Source organism: Ptychodera flava, chromosome 13 (assembly GCF_041260155.1).
Source record: "Ptychodera flava strain L36383 chromosome 13, AS_Pfla_20210202, whole genome shotgun sequence".
Taxonomy (NCBI): domain Eukaryota; kingdom Metazoa; phylum Hemichordata; class Enteropneusta; family Ptychoderidae; genus Ptychodera; species Ptychodera flava.
Genome location: NC_091940.1, coordinates 22,521,704 through 22,533,616, shown reverse-complemented (window position 1 = coordinate 22,533,616; position 11,913 = coordinate 22,521,704). Strand labels below are relative to the sequence as shown.

General features: G+C 39.3%; 1 protein-coding gene across 1 annotated transcript; it reads right to left on the bottom strand.

The window, feature by feature from the left end:
* Positions 1 to 3,841: 3,841 nt before the first annotated feature.
* LOC139147844 (bestrophin-4-like) lies at positions 3,842 to 10,582 on the bottom strand. The gene is made up of 9 exons (XM_070719058.1): positions 10,281 to 10,582; positions 9,015 to 9,303; positions 7,926 to 8,080; positions 7,251 to 7,328; positions 6,897 to 7,049; positions 6,215 to 6,295; positions 5,458 to 5,612; positions 4,543 to 5,005; positions 3,842 to 3,983 (listed from the first exon to the last, which is right to left on the bottom strand). The coding sequence occupies exons 1-9, from the start codon at positions 10,470 to 10,472 to the stop codon at positions 3,951 to 3,953; spliced, it is 1,599 nt and encodes a 532-aa protein (XP_070575159.1). The 5' UTR covers positions 10,473 to 10,582; the 3' UTR covers positions 3,842 to 3,950.
* Positions 10,583 to 11,913: the final 1,331 nt, after the last annotated feature.

Here is an 11,913-nt window from a genome sequence, read left to right as displayed (position 1 = left end):
TCTTGTCGCAGAAGTCACATTTATTTATTGATGTGCGTTTGTAATCACTGACAGCATCACTGTCAGTCAAACGGTGCTTCACAAAACACTCCACCATACACGTAGCCTCATGGGTCCAAGATGCAAACCTACAAAGCACACAGCTGTGGTTGGTTAAAAGTTATGTAAATTAGTCGGTGGACCTGATCATCAGCCAATCATGTATCGTGTTATTGTAAATGCCATATTGATAGCCAAGAGTTGACGGTATGAATCCTGATGATATACATAGAAATAATTCAACTCTGTGAATTTGAAACAAAAACTTGACAGAAATAATTGACTTATAGGCAGCAAAGTTAATACATTCGACATTTCATAATAAAACTCATAATAATAGGTCTGCTATTCATGAAAAAACTCTTACAACTTAATTCTGCAATCGTCAAAATTCACGATATTATCAAATTTAGCATTTCCTCTCGTACATGTGTACTTGTTTGACTTTGCTTGACGATATCGCCATGGAGACATTACATTTTTTTATAAACTTTTGAATAACATTGCGTTGTCAAATATTACGCCAAAATGTCCATATTTACTGAAAAACTTGCTTCTTGACATTATACAATTTCTCTGTTTCCGTGGGAAACTTCAGTACCAATGCTGGTAAAGCCGTGAATACACCCTTATTTAAAGTTCAAACAAACCTTTTTAAGAGTTAAAAAACCACCCATCAAATCAACATGATTTAAACATTCTCACCTGTAAATGGTAAAAGACCATGTAGGTTGTAATAAAGTCTTAACCTGCTTACCCCCATTTCCTTGTCAAGCAGTCCATACTTTGCCTTGAAAACAATAGGTTTGGGCAAAACCATGGTGGTGAAGGGGTTAAGTTTCATATCAGCTAGTGTGGTGACTTTGCTGTTGTAGTGTCAACTGGTGAGGATGAGGTTGTATTGCATGGGAGGGGGGAAGGGGTAGGGGGTTATTCATGAACTTTTGAGGATTGGCAGATTTCACAACTGATGGAAATACCACAGAAAGAGACAACATGCCAAGTATGCATGAAAACAGCCCTTTTCATGTACAACTGAAAGTTACAAAATCGTCAAAGCATTAAAGTGGAATTGTAACAGATGGAGGCACACTGGCAGAATTCTTCAATGCACAAATCAGTGAAACAATCACAAAATACATGGTGAGTATCACAACTGTATTCAACCCAGTACAAATAACATGACAGTGTATGATTCACATATCAATGTGTGTTCACTTGCAAATTATATCATAGGCACCAGTTTTATTCATTGGCTCTTTGTAAAATAGTGAAATTTTGCAAAACCCCGCTCATCTGGCAAAATTTGCTGTATGCTCACCCTTAACTGGTCTTGTTACCTTTGAAAAAACCTGACAACCAGAAATTCTCTGTATCACATGTTAAATGATACTAAGTATGAACAAAATGCCACCAAATATTTGATCTTTGCACAAGACAAAAATTGTTCTATCGTTAATGAAGCTATGCTACTGAAGTGCCTTATTTGGTTCTCAATTTCCACTCACTGAGTGTGCTTTCTCACCTGCAAAAAGATATTCTTCACAGTGATTTTCTTTCTTTGCAAGATACCCATGCTTTGCAGCAGTCTCCACATAAACATTTTTGCATAAAATTTCATAATTTGTCCTCTCTATAGACCCTTTTCATAAGTCTAGCGCCCTCCTGTGGCCACTGTAAATTTGAAGTCACAGCGAGGCCACTGGGAAAACCCTCCAGTCCCTGCCCAGGGTTTTCCCCAGTGGCCTCGCTTTAACTTCAAATTCACAGTGGCCACAGGAGGGCGCTAGACTTATGAAAAGGGTCCATTAAACAGACCATTAAAGGGACAAAGTCGGCCATTTTTCATGAATTTTGTTTGATGCAAGATACTTCTCATATTGTTTGACATGTTGCAAGATAATTAATGGGCGACCATGCATATATTAGACCCCGGATTTAGACAAATTAAATGAAACCATCGCGAAAATGAATTAATGGTCATGACCATTAATTCATTTTCGCGATGGTTTCATGTATCGTGTATAAAACCAGGGTCGAATATATGCATGGTCACCCATTCATTCCGTATCTTTCAACATGTCAAACAATATATGTAGTATCTCGTATAAAACAAAATTCATGAAAAATGGCCGACTTTGTCTTTCAGCAGTGTTAATTTCCTTTCAATTCGACAATTTCAAATTAGAATTATTTTTGTTCTTGTCATATTTTAAGGGTTTTTATGGTAGGTAAATAATGGTGTCAGTAATCCTCTTCAAAATTCAATCCCTGAATCTTGCTAGAAATTTTAGCACATTTCTATATTTTTCTTTCAGAGTCTCTTAATGATAGAATTTTCTCTCTACATTAGAAATTTATTTTACAATTTGTTCAAACAATATATCATCTTTTTGTCTGTCTTCATTGTTATGCTACTGTTTACAAAATTTTAGTTTCTAACTCCTCTGTTTTCTGGCACACAAGACACTGTCTAGCCCTGAGCCAAAGCCATAGCACCAATGTACAACATGTAAATTTATTTGCAATCATTAGCATTTCAGTTTCCAACTTGCCAAAACGAAATAATTGCTTTGAACTGTGTAGCACCACTTAGGCAAGGTGACAAAGTGCGATTAATTTTCACAAAAATTGAATTGTTTTGATGAAATACAGTTACCGTGACAACAACATCACTCATATGTACATACGTCCAGTGTTTCGAAATAACAACACTTCACCTTCACAAAGCCGATGTGCGCTTGAACAAGTTCTACAAAGTATTACGCCACTATACGGTTAATACGACAAGGAGAGATATGTTCAAAAATGGCTGAGATATCTTATACTATGTCACTTGCTGTTTGTTCAAGGTTATCTTATATCTCATACTTATACTGTGTGACTAGTTTATTGTGATTATTGTCCCATGTTTTTAATATAGTAATGATGCACACAATGCCTTGATCCCCAAACGTACTCTGTGCAGCTACCGAGAGAACGGCATTTTGTTTTGTTCTCAAGTTATTTGCTGTGCAACTGAAGTTTTAGAGTAACCCTGGTCGAGGGACCGCATTCATTCATTGGTTGTCCCTTTAAAGGATAGATCATTAGATCGTGGGTGGGGTCAGTCAGAGTTGGGACTAGAAAAGATTTTTACTACTCCACAATCTGATAACTTATTTTCAGATTTGCCAGACAGAGCACGGATTCGATTTTATCTCAGATTCCCATAACTTTCTTTCAGATGTCACTTTTATGATAACTGTTTGGGGTTCTTTTTCGAAAAATCATCAGGTCTTTGAGCAAGTTCTGCAATTATTTCCCCCCATTTTGCCCAACCATTCTCAATATCTGATGGCCGAGCCTCTAAGTCGATCATGGGCCAGTTGACAGCTAGATCCTGTGGGACCAGACCTGCGTAGACTGAAGTGTATACTTGAGGGACAGCAATATGACAACACGTATTGATATAATGAATGAATGCATGCATAACAACCAGGGTTGTTGATATTGTCTATGTACGCCATCGACAGTCTAATGTAGGATATAAAACTCGATTGAAATGCCGGGTTTCACCTGAAAATGTATCATTTGGCACAGACAAACTTAGTTTGCTCCTTAACCAAAGTTCTAAGAATTACAGATGTATCGAGAAAAAAAAAGATTTCGAATGGTTGGGATTTTCAGGAAAAAAGTGAATGAAGTTTTTTTATCCTACTAATAAATTAAGCTTGTGATCCCTGGAGGAACTGTTGTATGCAGCAGATTCACCAGTGTTAGATGTGTTTGGACACGGTCCCTCGTGGTTTGGAGATGAACTTGGAAAACGTGATCTTGGCAAGTTATTCTTGAACGATGGTTCATTTCGGCTGAGAAGTATGTTTCATCTATAGAGTCTATTTTATCAGTTGTCGGGGTCACGATCAACCCTAGGCTGCCGTACCGCCCTCGGTGTTCAGAAGCTGTTGGGAAAAAACACAACAAAATGCATGATTTCAATCAGGGGCAAGTCCACGCAATTGACTGTAAGTGGAAACTTGGTAAATGAGGTGATCCATTTAAATGTTATGACGGCCTTTATTAACGTCAATTAATTACTAATTACTCAATCGATCAATAAATAAATAAATTGACTAATCAACGTGTAAATTGACTTCAATAGATAAGAGCCTTGAAATTCCAACAGTTTATTTATTTAGCATATATACGTTTATATATTTATATACATCGATCTATTTATTTTGGAAACGTATAAAACATGAACAAAACATCCGAATTTGTTGCGTGCCTCCCGCCAGTACGACTGTGGATGAAGATGATGAAGAGGAAAAGCGAAAGAAAATGTTATCAGAGAACAAGAATGTCAAAATCAACAACTACAACCGTCATCATCACTACCGCCAACGCGGTACCATCATCAACTTCATCATCATCATCATCATCATCATCATCATCAACTTCATCATCATCATCATCATCATCATCATCATCATCATCAAAATCATCATCTAACATTGTTACCTTGGATGTATCTTTCGCTTCTTGTACAACGGGAAACTTGACGTTGACCTCTTCCTCCGGAGAGTAAAACGGTGAGCTCGTCGAAGTGGTGACATCCTTGGACAGCTGACTCTCCAGCGACGGATAGCGAGCCAGCTTACCGATCTTCGGGGACAGCTTCGGGGACAGCTTCGGCGTGTTGATTCTGCTTTCGCTGGGAGTCTGGAACCTGCTGTCGTTGGACAGTTCCCGTTGGATGCCGATGTGACTGTTCTTGCGCGATGACATGTACTGGAGTATCTTGCTGGTGGCGCTGTCCTTAGACGACTGTCGCTGGTATCTCGCGTCTGCACACGCGCCGCCGTCGCGAGGGGAGAGTGAAACTTCGGATAGGAACTTGCCCGTGGAATTCACGGTTGACAGCCGGCTACATTCGGTGATGGTTTCTAGGTGTGAAGTCGGCCATAGGCTCTCATCAGCGACACTGGAAAAAGGTCAAAACGCTGCAATCAAGCGACTTGCCAACGTTTAAATATGTATCTTTTGAGGGGTGAAGGAACAATGATGGATGAAAAATTAAGATTTTTCGGGATGGGAGGGGGGTCTCGGACCTACAGATGTGTCAAACTTATATTTTCCATAAAAGCCCATATTATTTAAAGACAGTACATGCAAGAATATTTTGAAACATTGATATTTGCCAAACCTTTGCTCACAAATTCAACGTTTCAAGTTAGGAATTTTCTGGTTCAAGAGTTGGCAAGTTGCACACCACCTCGTTTTTTTTCAACCACTTTTCCATACTGCTAGTACCACATACAAAATATCTAATATAGTCTGAGATAAGTTTGCCCTCAAAACATATGACTGGCATATACATCACACTCAACAGGTGTGCGAATTGTGACATGCAAATATTGAAGGACGGACACTCACTGCATGTCAGTAGTTGAGCCCATCCACGAATTCTCTCTCCTGTGAGCGATAGTCGCCTTGGTATAAGGTATTTCAAATACAGCCTGGTCCCAGTAAATATCTTTCTCCAGCTTAGGGTGAACACCGTAAAGATCATCCACTGTAAGTAGGCCTACCTGGTCGAAATAGAACAGAGAGATGGAAAGTGATCAGCGGCGGCTCTAAAAAACCATATCTGATTGGTAGATTTTAATTATTTACAGCAAGTTAGGGAGTCTAAACTGGGACAATCGTGTTGCTGATTGGCTGTTTGGAATTGATTCATTGATGACAATGGTGTTCAGCAAACCAATACAAGACGCTGCACATTGCCCGTTGACGCTGTACATTCCCCCATTTTTTGCAATTTATTGTGATATCCTATCTACCCTCCATTCAATGCTTAATTCTACCTTTCTCATGTAAAGAATTTATTTTTATTTACCCCAGTCTTTAATTACTACGGCTGAAAATACAAGGAACGAAAAGATTTCTTTTAACGCATGTATCAGCAATCTGCGGTCACTGAATTGAGTCAGATGTTTTCCGAAACCACAGCGTATGCCACTCACGTTGCAGGGTACAGCAATGTGGCAAGTCTGTCTTCGAAGTGGCATATCTATTGACTGGACAGTACACGAATCAAACTCAACAGGTGCGCAAATGCCAATATGCAAATCAGTCTCACTTTTTCAGGGAAAATGAATTCACCACAGAGGATAATGGTTGAAGAGTTTACCTGGAGGTTTCTGTCAACGATGTAGTTCACCTCAAAGTCGTCATCGTCTTCTCCATAGGGATTTATAATGGCTTCTGCGACCTGAAGTTGGAAGAAACGTGAGATTTTAAAAGGTCCTTTTTGTGTATACTCAGGGTAAATGTCTACATTCGTTGTTTCCTCAAAATAACAACGCGAAAATATTGTGCTGAGCAGATTCGTCTAGTCCTTTGAATAGTGAAGGATCTTTAAAGCGAGCTCCATTCACTCATAGACAGTAGTGAATCATAGTTTCTTTAATGTCTATGATTCACTATACGCTTTGACGTATTTTCCAGTATTTCTGTTCTTTGTGTAAAACTTACCATCATTTCTCCCCACAACCCCTAGTGTTCAACAAAACTGTCAACTTGGCTTATCTGTGTTATGTAAAATTTTATCGTTGGCAGCCGAATTTCAGTCTGGACTGAATATGTATTCGTGTGTGCCCGGCTAATACTCTGCATTTCAACATACTTCAGGGATTTAGAAGATAAGAAAATATTTTCGTTCTCCAGGAAAAAATTAAGGAAATATTATCAAAAGTTATTGCTGTTTAACCCTTCTAAAGTGTTCTGGTTCCACACACGAAACTTGTTAATTTTTTTCCTGTTCACCTTGTCAAATAAAACAACAAAAATAAAAAAAAACCTGTCGAACATACCTTCAACCATCCAAAGTAAAAGAAGAACTCCAGAATGGTGAAGAACGGTATGTAAAGGTCGACATAGTGACCAGCGTACCCTTGTGTAGTGTCCAAGAATTGCCGACCGATCAGACATGCGCAGAAGTAGGAATAGACCGCCAAGGTCACCACCTGGAAAATAGATACACATATCACAAAGTGCATGGCCAGTTAATGGCACGTTAATCAATCATTTGTAATGATGCATTGATAATGATCATTAGTTGTACCTGGCACAGAGAATGGCAGCATGTGAAGATGATGGGATGTGATATATTTCGCTGTCATCGAAGACTCTATAGGTTTTTACCGTAGTTTACATTTTGCTCTCACCTGTGTATACACGAGCGGCACGCTGATCCAGTCGAAGGCGTACATCATGCCGGTGTTCTCGCGAAATCGCTGTATTTGCTGCAAAAACACAATAATAACGATTCGATCAGCTACAATGCCGTAATACTTATATGCTACAATAGACAATTTTATACTGAATATATTATTAGAGGACCACGGTTTGGAGAAAGGAAAGTAAATACAGTATTTGACAGGAGCACGTATGTTTTAATCGAGTAACGCTCACATTAATTTGAGTTCATATACTAATTCTTCAATGGCGATTCCCTTATAAGCTTAAATTTCCAGATCTAGAAAAAAAAATCGAACAAAACACGGAAGAAAGGTAAAAATTTTTGTTCCCAGTATCGGTTCCCACTGCTTTAAATTATTTTGAGACCGATATGATGTCGAAGATTAACGACGAGCATCTAAAATGGTCACACGGTGTTTTAAATAGGTGCGAGCTTCATTCAAAAGAAACTGAAATTAAATATAATTATGATCTTTAAAAATATTATAAAGTGCGCAATCGGCCAACATGATCCACGTGCCTCGAGTACTCCGACAGCAAAGCAGTAGCGTAAATTGGTGACTCAGAATATTTTTCCAAGCTGGCTCACGTAGCCCTCGCCACTTTAACTATTCAGAATGGGACACTGTCTGTTCACTTACATCGATGATCGACTTCATAGCTATGTCATCCCGTATACGACCCTCTTTTCTTGTTTCTGCCACCAAGTTACAGGCCCAGGCACATGGCACCCAGAATTTACTGTGCGGGCAGGGCGTCTCCTCCATCATCTGACGCTCCTCGTAAGTGAAAATTCCTACCGAGGAAAAGTAACTGCGTAAGGTGTACGACCTCGCTTGGACGCCTTTGGTGATTTGCAATGAAGCCGACGAGCATAAGAGAGTTATTTATTGGAATTGCCGCTTTTACTTTTACAAAATTTAATTTTGTTTTGAAAATCCCGAAATTCTCATATTTTCACGCTGCCATTTTAATGCTATGACATACTTTGAGAAACTCTCTCGCTCTGATTGCGTGTACTTGTTGTTACTTAACTGTTTCATTACAAGTAGAATGTTTTTGTTTGAAGAATATTACTCAAGTTTTTTCCTGCCTCGCTATATCATCCACTTGCAATGAATAGTCAATGAATGTCGATTTACCTAGGGGTATATTTATTGGCTCATAAAAACTTTAACGACATTAGCTCGTTGCCATGGTCGCGGTTATGTCGTCCAGAAATTAGATGAGCTGTTGTAATTTTGCCTGTCTATAGCCTCACATTCACATTGTTGTTGGATGGCTGACACCATCTTTCAGAACGGAAAGACAACGTAAAAAGACCAACGTTTTGTTATCAGCAGCTGTTTCATATTACACCGGCAGATATCACAAAATCAAATTTATGTCATTAAATCACAAACTAAGACATGATAACTCATTTAAATCACAAATGACTTACGAGATTGATCATGATGAATTTGTTAAAAGCGTAGTCTAATTTCATTTCATTACGAGTTCGTAAGACGCAAAGTCCAATGCGCCATTCTCAATGTCAGTAAAGTATTCATGCTTGCGTATTTATTTTAAAGCTAAGCTTATGTGATCTCCTCGCGTCATCGGTGTGATTAATTCATATACAATTACGGTGCTCGAATGATAGATATTGAAAATTAATATTTCTTCTCTCCGCCAAAAAACGTTCTATGTACGGATAGGGGTAATTAAATCAATTAAACTACTGACGACACCTGCTTCCTCAAAGTGCCACATTGTCGGGAATCTCTTCTTTATCGGCGGCGACACGGCCGTCAAGACCAGCACTGCCGAGGCATTCACCCATCGCACGATGCAGCGTCGTATCATCCGGCTTCTCTCGTCGCCACCGTGGATGTTGGCCGCCACGATCTGTGCCATCTGGTCCGGCCACGGGATTACCAAGTACTGGCTCCACCATCGCCCGATGATGATGGACACGTAGAATCCAAGGATGAAACTCAAGGGTATAATGTTTGTCCCCTGATTTGCATACAAGGCAAGCTGGAAATGGCACATGCGTACAGAGACATTTAGATAAGAGAGAGAGAGAGAGAGAGAGAGAGAGAGAGAGAGAGAGAGAGAGAGAGAGGCAGGCAGACAGACAGACAGACAGACAGAGACAGACAGACAGACAGAGGCAACAGGTTAGGAAATAAAGTCAGTGAGGCAATTCGGACAAAGAGGGGCGGACAAATGTCAGATAAATAGAGAGAAGGCGTTGTGAAGACAATTAAGGAAGATAAATCGCAAGGATGGAGAGAGAGAGAAGGACAGGGATATCGATGCAAGAAATCGAGGGAAGGATCTAGGCACATGAGCAAAAAATACATCATCTAAGAATTGAGTAGAGGAAACATGAAGAGAAAGCATTCATAGAGAATGATGACATAAGACAACTGATTATCAATTATGCTGATTTTGAAGGGTTGTATCAGACGATAGAGACGACAGTCTACGGGGATGCAAGACTGACGGTCTTTAAGGCGTTTTTCAATTACACAGCAGACCAAGTAGTATTCACAGCCTATGATTTTCTGAACATGGCTCAAGTATAAATGTCAAGGGCAAATACAGTGTCAATAGAGAAATAGTTTTAGCTGTGGTTCATATCTGAAATTAAACGAGTCCATGCTAGGACAGTCATGGTACATCTCACATTTGTAAGCTTATAAACTATCTATGAAACAGTGAAATTTTATAGACGTTACCGCTTTGCTATACTATGGAGCTTTTATCAGATATTTGCCTCGGAAACGTTGCACCTTCCTTGCTTTTCTATGTTATATAATAGACAGGAAAGAAGAGGGCTAATGTTATGATTACATTTAGGTGGCAGAAATCAAAATGACTGTGTGAGCACAGAATATCTGATTGATATGAGAACAAGATCGAATTGATCCAGAAACAGAACAGCGCCATCGCAAGTTACTGCTTCATTCGTCGAGCCGATAGCTTTGTGAGAATTAACATTATCTTACCTTCTCAAAATTTCGTTTCTGAGATTCGTTCAATCCGTGTCTGTACGTAATGCTGAGCATGTAGTAGAGGCTGATGAACACCAGCATTTCCCTGTACAGCAGTTTGTAGATGCTTCCCTTCCATCGGAACAACAAGCTGGAGAACGCCGTCAGGCTGGCCTTCGACACCTTCAGCGAATATGTCACCGTCATATCGACGACGGCACGTTTTTACGGAAAAAGGAAATTTCTGATACTTAATGATTTCGCTCACGCGGAGTCCCGTTGAAAGAATGATTCACAGTGATTTGATGCCGGAGAAGTTCAATAATCAGGGTGTTAGACTCGAAGATGAACTGATGAACGGCCTGCAGATGACGTTGTCGGAAAAGGAAGGTGTATCTATTGACGATTGTAGCCCATATTCAACAAACAGATTAAAACAGAAAGCAATTAAAATGCCATATCGGAGTGCTGTTCTGATGATGTCAGATGCTATGCAGAGGATGATATCGACTGTTCTAGAGCGTAAGTAACAGGGCTCGACGTTTAATTTCGTTTCAACAATCTGCCGATGGAACCTACAGTAGAAACAGTGGACGGCTACACATCAAAAGCGTGAAAAACCACTTGTTACGTGCAGAGAAAACGAACCAAAAGGGTGAACTCAGCAGTTAACGTTTAAACAAAATTTATTACGAAAATAAAACTAATTGCTAAGTCAGGGATAGAGTACAAGCTTTAAAAGTGTACAGACTACTTATCTCAGCTGGGACGGCAAAGCTCCAGTCTCAGAGTTGTAACAGTCAGTTTGATGAATGAACAGTCCTTGCAGGCTTGAGCTGCACAAAGTCCACAGTATAAATCCAGCGTTGACAGTGAAGGTCTTGAAAAGTCTTGAGAATGACTACTGCTGGAGTTTATAGTAACACACAAGAGACACGATCCCAAAAGTCTGACTGGAAGCTGTGCACGTCCCTTTTATAAAGGCATATAAGAACAATCTAGAACTTTTATTGACATGCTAATTACTGTTCTAAAATTATCTCCCTTACACAACTAATCAACTTTCCAGAACATTCCAAACATGACTAATTGAATTCAAGGTTGTGAGGTCATCAAGGGCAGTGACCTTGAGAATGTTCTAGACCAATTGAACTCAGGTCATGATGAGTGTGGGGGAAATGACCTACATAACACACCCCCTCTTCAAAAAAGAAATTTTTCAATGAAAAATCTTTCTTTTACAAATGTAATCTTAAAAGTGTGAACAACAATAAGTTCTAAATACGAGAGAGACAGTCTGCAATTAAATTGTCTCTGCCTTTGATATGTCTAATATCAAGATTAAACTCCTGTAACATTAAACTCCATCTTAGCAATCTCTGATTTTTGCCTTTAAATTTCTGCAGAAAAACAAGAGGGTTGTGATCAATATAAACCACTATTGGCTGATTTGAAGAAGTAACATAAACTTCAAAATGCTGTAAAGCTAATATCAAAGATAAACACTCTTTTTCAATTGTAGAGTAGTTTCTCTGGGATTTGTTAAATTTGCGTGAAAAATAGCAAACAGGATGATCTACCCCATGACTATCCTCTTGCAATAAAACAGCACCAGCAGCCGTATCACTAGCATCTACAGCTAATTTGA